Raw genomic sequence first — 8,832 nt, 5'->3', positions numbered from 1 at the left:
CCCCCAGTGCCCTGCCAGCACCCACCTGCCCAGCTCAGCCCAGTGCCAGCTCCAACCACGGACCCGCAGCAGGGTGGGAAGGGGATGTGACCCCCATGCCAAGCTCCGTGCTGAGCCCCGTGCCAGTCCCTGTGCCCTGGGAGCCTCGCAGCTCCCCCCGGTGCTGGCTGGGTGCCAGGCAGGGCAGGGGCAGCGCTCAGGTGTGCTCAGCTCTGCCGGCAGAGCCCGTGTGCTCCCGCAGAGCTCAGCACCCTCGCCAGCCAGCCCCCGGAATGCCAGCCTGCTGTGTCACCGCCGCGTCCTGCCCCGCGTGGGCACAGGGCGTTGGACCCGAAAGCGCCCGGCTCCCACCTCTGTGGGGTGCAAACACAGCAGAGCCACTGTCCCTGGGGGGCTCAGTCCACGAGGAGGGTGGTGGGACAGAGGAGTAAGGCTGTGCCATCCCCCTGTGTCAGCCCCCAGGGACAGGGGCCCTGGCACAGGCTGGGGGGTCCCGTCGTGGCACTGTGTGATGTTGAGGTCCCCACTTTTGACCCCTGCAGGCCCAACAGTCCCAGCCATAACCCAACTCCCACCTGCACCCCATCACACCAAACACAGCTCCCACTGTGCCCCGTTGCACCGCGGGGTCTGTCCCCCACGGCCGGAGGTCCCCAGCAGCCCCCCAGCACCCTGTGCCCCTGGGGGTACCTGTCCCGCAGGGAAGGAGCCGCAGGAAGGTTTCCAGATCCAGGCAGCTCTCGGAGTAGGGAAGCTCCTTCCCAGCCACAGCCCTCCTGCACACCCAGGGCTCGTCTGTGGAGCTGAGTGTGTGTGGGGAGGGGAAGGGTGGTTGGTTCAGTTCCCAGTAACTGGGTGAGTCTGGCAAACAGCTCCTGGAGAGGTTCTTGTCTGTGCACATGCACACACACGCTCGGGTTGAACAACAAAGGACATCGATGGGGCCGGATTCCTCCACGTGCAAGACGAGCAGCTCCTGCCAGGTGATGCCCTGACCCCCACCAGGGTGGTCTGGGCACTGCAGACCCAGCAGCACGACCGGGGTGACAGGGATGGACACTGGCCTTGCACCGGCCCCCAGCTGTGGGGCCACCAGCACCAGTTGCTAAGAACCACAGATGACTCAACCCCTGAAATGATTTTGCTGTAGTAAGAGTTTTGCAACAGCTCCCTGGTATCTCCAACCACAGGAACTTGCAGCCACCGCCCTGGCGGGGCCGGGATGCTCTGATGGGACCTTCCCCAACCAGCAGAATGGCAGCAGGGTCCCCATGCAGCGGGACCCTGCCCTGCTGCTGCTGCCTCCAGCTGCACCCCCGTGGGACCCGGAATGTGTCCCCGAGGGGAATGTCCCTCTCCCCAGAGCACCGGTGGCTCCCAGGAGGCTGAGTCAGCCCCATCCTGCTGGAGCAGCTGGATGCCCCATGGAGCAGCCCCATTTGAGGTCTTTGCCAACACAGCTTGGCAGGAATGTGCCTCCCCTTGCCTTCGGTTCACCTGGTCTTTAAAGTGCCCCGAGGCTTTTCCGGCATCCTCTGGCACGCCCTGGAGACAAGTGGCAAGGGAGCCTCACGGGAGCCTTGCCAGGCCACCCCTCCCACGGGACACATCTGAAGAGCCCCTGGGTGCTTGGTGCCCAAGAGGTTTGCTCCCCGCTCTCCTGGTGGACAAGGAGCCACTTGCCCAGAGGTTTCTTGGCTCCAGAAGGTCAAATAAAGCAAGTGAGGGTTTGCCCAGCTGGGGCCACACAGGAATGGGAGCCCAGGAGAAGCCTGGGATGCAGAGTGGGGTGAGCCCAGAGGAGGGGGTAGGCACAGGAACCCCCATCCTGGACAAGAGCAAAGTGGGATCTCCCTCAGCCAGGAACTGCCCTGTCCTATCAGCAGGATCAGGAATTTGAGCTATGTTGTTGCAGAGAGCTTGTCAGGAATCTGGGGGCTGTGACCCTCGAGATGATAAACCCAGGAGAGAGGGAAGTTGTTGAGAACACTGGCAGCTCTGATTTCTTGTGCAGGCAGCAGCTCCCTGCCCTGCGGCCAAACCCTCTAAGAGCAGGGCCAGACCCCCCCTTGGGCAGTCTCTTACCTGCAATTTTGGAATTTCAGGAGAGGCCACGTGGCCATGGTGAGAAAGTTCAGGTGCTTTTGGCCTGGGCAGATTTCCCTGAGGCAGTTGGGTGGGGAGCAGAAACACCCCGTGCTTTGCAGTGTTGAGCTGGGTGTTTGCCAGCAAAGGGCACATCCCCGTGCCCCCTCCAGCACCCCTCTGCCAGCTGGTCCAGTGTGGGCACAGGGACAAGGTACCAGCATGGTTCAGCAGCTCTCAGCACGCGAGAACTTCAGGTATGTGCCCCGGGTATGTCACCACGTTGCCACCCTGCTCCAGCTCAGCGGGGTGATGGGTGAAAGGCTTCGGTACCAGATGTGAACACTGGAACACCCAGTGACCTCCAGAGGCCCCACCTTGGATCCTCCCCAAAGGAAAAACCCAAGCAGAGGAGCAGGTGGCCACCACACCGGCAGAAAAACCTCCAAGTCTCTTTTAAAGAGTCTTAAATGGGGTGTCACAGGAGGTTGGACTCAGGCCTTTTATTTCAGCTTCCTGCCTGCCAACAGCATCCCAGCTGTCCTGCTACGGGGCCACGTCCCCAGGGATGAGACTCCCCCACGAGCACAGGGCACAGGAGTCACGGGGTCCTGGGAGCAGCCACTGGCTCCAGCACACTGGACATAAATCAGAGAGCTTCTCCTCAATTCCCAGCAAAGAGGAGGGGTTTGGCCAGGGAAGAAACAAGCCCAAGCTGGGAAGGCCAGGCTACCCCTGACCTGCACACCCAGTCCTCTCCACATCCCTGCCTGGGTTGGAGTTACTGGTGGGTTTCTTTCAAATCCCCCCTCCCCTGGATTCAGGGGCTCTTCTGGGACCCCACAAGAACATACAGGGGGAATCCCTGTGTGATGATGCAAAGTCTAGAAAATAGTCAGCTTTTATTTTGACACCCCCCAGTTTATTTGCTTTGCTGACACTGGTCCTGCCTCTGTATCCCAGGACATGTCCCAGCTCCCAGAGCTCCGTTTCTGCAGCAACGACCGGGGCAACTCGAGGGGAAACACATCAGAAAGAACCAGCCAAACACTCCCGTTTGTGGGGCTGGTCAGGGCTGATCCCAAGCCTGGGTGGTGCAAGACACCCCGAGCTCTGTGGAGCAGCTGCAATGTCTGCCCTGAGCACCACAGAACTGCACAACAACACCCAGCAACTGGATCTTCAGGTCTCTCGCAGCGGGGCAGCAGCTCCAGCTGTGCTTTGATGTGGGGAAGTGGGACAGGGAGGTTCTCCTGGGGCTCATCTTCTGCCCCATTAGTGCCTGCACAGGGAACACCTCGGGGTTTCACCCACGGGACAGCCTGGAGCAGGAGTGGCCAACCTTGCTGGAAAACAAACAGCCCAGCCCATGCTCTTTAAATCGGGGCAACGGCTCGCACACAAAGAACAACTTTGTGTTCTCTCTGGCGTGAGAGGCCTCAGCAAAGAAAACTTTTGGGTGCCTGATCCAGCAATGGGAGTGCACAAGAGGGAGGCAGACACCAAGCACAGCTTCACATAGAAGGAGGTGGGAAAAAAACCTACCTGTGTTCTGCCATCTGCCTCTCACCTCAAAGGTTTCCAGCCTCGGTGGTGTCAGCACAAGGAGCTGCTGCGTGCCCAGAGGGTTCTGGGCTGATGGCTGGGATGCCCCCAGGGCTTCTCCACCATCCTCACCCTTATGGGGTGGCTGGTTCAGGCCCTGCTCTCCCATCCAGCAGTGCTGCAGCCCTGCCTGCCCTTGGCATCCCCCCAGCCCTGCCTGCCCTCAGCATCCCCCTGGCCACAGCGGTCCCTCTGCCTCCCCCTCCAGCACATCCAGCTGGTCCTTTCCCCAGGGTGAGCTGTGGGAAGGGGCTCAGCTTTGCCCAAGTGGGAGCTGGTTCGTTGGAGCAGCAGTAGGTGCAATGAACTGTCACCAAGAACAGCCCTGATCCTAAAGGACACAGGGATGGTGTTCCCTTGCTCCCTGTGCTGCTTCCTTTGGGGCAGAGCCAGCGAGTGCTGTCACTGCTCATGGAAAAAATAATAATCACACCCTCTAAATAAAGAGAAACCAGTAACAGATTGAGCTACATGTTCAATGTTAATGTTACTTATGAGTGCATTTGCCATGAAATTGTTGTGAATTATTCATCCCAGCTAATGCTTGGTGATGGCCTCCAAAAGGACAGTGCCGCTCACGTCACGGCCCAGCGCGACACATTACAGCAATAACTGAGATCAGATTCTGCCATTTAATGTTACTGTTTAATCAATGGTTGGGGTGTTTTTCCTCTCCTGTACTCAGCTGTTTTGCTGGGGTGTTGTCCTCTGGCCAGGCAGGATGATCCAGCAGCCCACGGCGGGCGCTGCCTGCCCGGCGGGATCCTCACGCCTGCGCTTCCCCGCGGTGGCTGCGGCACCAGGGACCTGCTCTTGTCCCCACTCGGCTAATGAGTGTTATTAATGACGGTTGCATCAGTCTGAGATGGCCCTGGCACCCACACCGTGGCTGATTTAGGCTGAGGGACAGGGAGATGGGTTTCTTGCGGGATCAGGGTGTCTGTCCTGGTTGGGACATGCTCAAAGTCTGGGCACTGCTGCCAGTTCACAGCTGCCACAGAGCTGCTGGTCCCTGTGGCTCTCGGGCACTGCGCGTGTCCTACAGCACGTGGTTTACCCCAAATTCAGCAGGACCATGTCATGTGTCTTCCCCAGAACAGGAGAAGCAGAGACTCCTTGGGCACAGCCCAACTCCAGGGCGCTGCCCCCACCAGCGCTCCTGCACCGGGGGACGGAGGAGGAAGGGGGGGATGAAGGTGCCCGGCAGGTGAGAGGCTCCCGCTTTCTCCTGGGCAGCCCTAGGAAAGAGCCTCCTCCTCGGACGCCGTGCTGGGGCAGGACGCCGTGGGTGGGATGGTGGCCGTGGGGGGTTTGTAGTCTGCCCCATGGAACACCTGTCCCGCCGTGCCCACGGGCTCGGCGCCGGGCAGCGGGCAGTCCTGGCTGTGCCGCCGGCTCTGCCCACCACCAGCCTGCAGGCACTCCCGGCACCGCTTGCCGATCAGGTAGGCGGCCTCGGCGAGGCTCAGCACGACGCAGACGCAGGCGGTGACCACCATGAAGAGGGTGAAGATGTTCTTCTCGGTGGGCCGGGAGATGAAGCAGTCCACCACGTTGGGGCAGGGGGGCAGCTCGCACTTCACCAGCCGGGGCAGGGTGTAGTTCCTGTAGAGGCGGTAGAAGATGTAGAGGAAGACCACGTCCACGCCGGCCTTGAAGATGAGGCTGAGCAGGTACGTCCACCACAGCCCGCCCCGCTTCTTGCCGGGGTCGGTGAAGAGGCGGCGGTGGCCGCTGTCCCCGCCGGCCTCGCGCAGCCTCTGCGCCTTGGCCTCCCGGTAGGCCACGTGCATGATGACCAGGAGGGACGGACACGTCACCAGGATGAGCTGCAGGGCCCAGAGGCGGATGTGGGACACGGGGAAGAAGTGGTCGAAGCAGACGTTGGTGCAGCCCGGCTGCAGAGTGTTGCAGTCAAAGTCCTTGTGGTCGTCGCTCCAGACCCGCTCGGCCGCCACCACGTAGACCAGCAGGCGGAAGATGAAGACGAGGGAGAGCCAGATGCGGCCGAAGGCTGTGGAGTACTTGTTGACCCCGCTGAGGAGCCCCTCGAACGCGCTCCAGTTCATGGCTCCCCGATCCCGTTAGCTGGCCTGGGAAGAAGGAGGACACTGTGTCACCAGGGAGCAGCAAGAGGCCCCCACTGGAGCCCCCGTGTGCCCCAAGGCACAGCTCCTGGGACCCTCTCTGGCCCACGATCACATGCAGGGACCCCACCAACACGTGCCCCAGCACAGACCTGGTCCAGGTGATGTGTCTCCACCGAGCACTGTCCCTCACTTTGGAGAGAGGGGAACCTGGCAAAGCCTGGGGTTCTGCTGCAGCCACAGCATCCTCCAGCCACCACCAGCTCCAGCCCATGGCTCAGCCCCCATCCTGCACCGCCCACCCCAGCTCCTGCCTCGTTGCCCAGGTATTTGTTATTAATTTTCCTTACGTTGCCAGGCCTGGCCCGGGCGGACAACAACGAGGAGCAGGCGGGCCGTGACTCACCCGGCCACGTCCTCTCCCACCGCTGGAATCTGCCGGTGCCTCTGCCCTCCCAGCCCTGCACCGACTGTGCCCCGTGTCAGAGCAGAGGCACTGGGTGGGCTGGGGGGGCTGCACGGCCCCTGCAATGCCAAGGAGCTGACCCAGGGCTGGGTGGCCACCAGTGCTCCCCAGCCCCAGCCCCTGCGTGGCTGATCTGAGCCTGGTCTGGGCCGTGCTGGGGGAACACACCCCGAGCGCCGAGCGGGGCCCCTGGGGCTGCGTTTGGCACCGACTCTCCTTAAATATTTCATTATCAGGAAAATACCAATCAGATTCCCCCTCGCCGAGGGGCTCTCAGGGGTGAACACATCCCCTGCTCTTTGCAGCCCGGCCCAGCCCGTGCTCCTGCTCACACAGACATCCTGGTGCACGTCCCTGCTGTGGGAGCCAGTGGGTCCCGTCTCTCCGGGTGGATCCCTGGGGACACACACAAACCCTCCATTCCTGCTCCTCCGTGCACGCTTCCGGCAGCAGCGCAGGATGTGCCCATCACCCCGGGGTCAGGGGGGGCAGATGCACTCCCCCAGCCCCAGCCCCACGTCCCCAGGGCAGAGCAGGGTCCCCACGCCACTCACCCGAGGTGTCCCTCGCCGAGGCCGGCGCTGCTGCAGGTCGGTGCTTGCTCTTGGCAGGAACGCATCGCCTGTGCAAGAGGCACCACATGAGTCATTCCCGGGCTCCTGGGAGCGAGGAGGAGATTCCCAGGGGGAAGGGATGAGGCTCCAGGCAGATCCCCACGTGTCCCATAAGCTGCCCGATTTCCCGAGGCGAAGGGCGGCCCCACAGTGTGCGGGGCTGACCTGGTGCTGTGCAGGGAAGGGCTGTCTGCTCTCAGATGCTGCAGGGATGGTGGGGTGCCCAGTACAACCCGGGGTCCCTCCATCCCTTCCCTGCACCCATCAGCCCTTGCTCCAACACGGCCAAAGCCCTGGGAGCCCCTGCCCACGGCACCAGGAGCTGCTCAGTCGAACACCTCCCTTTGTAATCCTTTCTTTACTCAAACTTTGCACCATGGCAATACTTTAGGAGAGCCTTTATCCCTCCCCACCCTCTGACAAGTGGGTGGTAGCTGATTATTTTACTGGGAATTAATAAACTGCTTATCTATGCTCCCCTCCTCTGCAAGCTGGCACAAGCCTCCTCCCCATCTCCCTGATGCCAGAGCATAGAGCCCTCCCAAGATGAGCCCCCAGCTCAGAGAACCCCCTCTTTGAGGTCTGGCCCCTGTCTCACAGCTCTGGGGCACAGGGATGGGGGTCAGAGGGGTGGGGGGTCCAAGGAGCAGGTGTGGTTCCAAGGAGAAGGTGTGGGGTGCAGGAGTTCAGGTACTGCCGGAGTCATTTGAGGAGCAAACACACGTTTCATTTGCAATTCTGCTGGGGTTTAAAAAAAAAAAAAAAAACAAAAAACCGCAGAGAAACAAATCTAAACAGCTGTAAAGTAAATTACCAGTGTTTGCGGATGGCTCCAGGGAAGAGTTCTGCAGTTTGAAATCAAACAAGCCCGTTTTTATTTTTTTTTCACATGCCTGTGTAGTGGCTGTGCCGCGAAGGGAGTTCCCAGGGGCTGTGTCCCCCACGGGCAGGCAGGGAGGGCCCAGAGCAGCCCCCACCCAGCAGCACCCAGCAGTGAGGGGGGGGATGTTCTGCCCCACGTGCCCCTAATTTTATGGGTGTCTGCAGTGGCTCTTGTGGCTTTCTGGGTTAAAATCCCCTCTTTTGGGGAGCTGCCAGGTGAGATGGGCATTTTCTGCTCCAGGTAGAGCCCCTCCACCCCTCCACAGGTGAGTCCCCGGTGCTGGGGACACAGAGGTGTATTAATGGCAGCACTTTATCTTCCAGGAACAAGCCCTATTAGTACATTTTCACTACAACATGAAATATTAATAACACTTTGCATTTATATAGCGTCATTCATCCCGCAGTCACCAGCCAAGCTGCTGACATGAATCAAACAGCACAGCCAGCTCTGGAGGAGGCAGCAGGTAAACGGCACCAGACGCATTTTCCCGCTGCCCAGGGTTTTCTCCAGCTCACTGATGCTCCTGAGGATGTTTTGGGGGACAAAGCCAGGGGCTGCTTCCGAGAGGCACTGGCTGGTGCTGGGCTTCCACCTCCTCCAGCTGCTGCAACTGGAATTTGCTGTTCCTGATGCTGTGCTGACAGTGCAGGGAGGGGAGTTAGGAAACCTGTCAGCCCACGGAGAGCCAGGCCCCGACACGACCCGAGGGCTCTGGCAGCGTGAAAGAGCAGAAAGGAAGGGCTGTTTTCATCTTGTTTAAGAGCCTCGTGTTTAAAGCCTCCTCCAGCTCCGGAGCACACGGAGACTGCCAAGGCTTTTCCACACCAGCTCAGCAGGAATCGCTGCTGCTGCCGGAGATGCTGCTCGCAGATGCTGCTTGGCAGGGCGGGACCCCACTGCTGACGCTGGATCCAGACACACAAACAGGTCCTGGGTGAAGTTCTGGAGCGGGGTGAGCGGCAGGGAAGGGCTGTTGGCACAGCCCCGCCACCCGCTGCTCCCTGTCCCCAGCACCGCGGTTATTCCGAGAGGAAGGCACCTTGTTTGTTTGCTGATAATCAAGAGAACCCAAACAGATTAGTGAAAATT

The 8,832-nt window shown here is 60.6% G+C and overlaps 1 protein-coding gene across 1 annotated transcript; it reads right to left on the bottom strand.

Moving 5' to 3' along the window:
* Nucleotides 1-4,928: 4,928 nt before the first annotated feature.
* Nucleotides 4,929-5,759, bottom strand: LOC108641134 (gap junction beta-5 protein-like). The gene has a single exon (XM_018081227.1). It carries the CDS (start codon nt 5,757-5,759, stop codon nt 4,929-4,931), a length of 831 nt encoding a protein of 276 aa, XP_017936716.1.
* Between the last annotated feature and the right edge of the window lie 3,073 nt (nt 5,760-8,832).

The sequence above is a fragment of the Manacus vitellinus genome, unplaced genomic scaffold, assembly GCF_001715985.3.
Source record: "Manacus vitellinus isolate BGI_N305 unplaced genomic scaffold, ASM171598v3 scaffold_52_pilon, whole genome shotgun sequence".
Lineage (NCBI taxonomy): Eukaryota > Metazoa > Chordata > Aves > Passeriformes > Pipridae > Manacus > Manacus vitellinus.
Note: the sequence above shows the minus strand (reverse complement) of the source record. Positions and strands in the feature narration are given on the sequence as shown.

Excerpts from the sequence above, each read along its gene's own strand:
- LOC108641134 (XM_018081227.1), bottom strand. The coding sequence starts at position 5,759 with ATGAACTGGAGCGCGTTCGAGGGGCTCCTCAGCGGGGTCAACAAGTAC.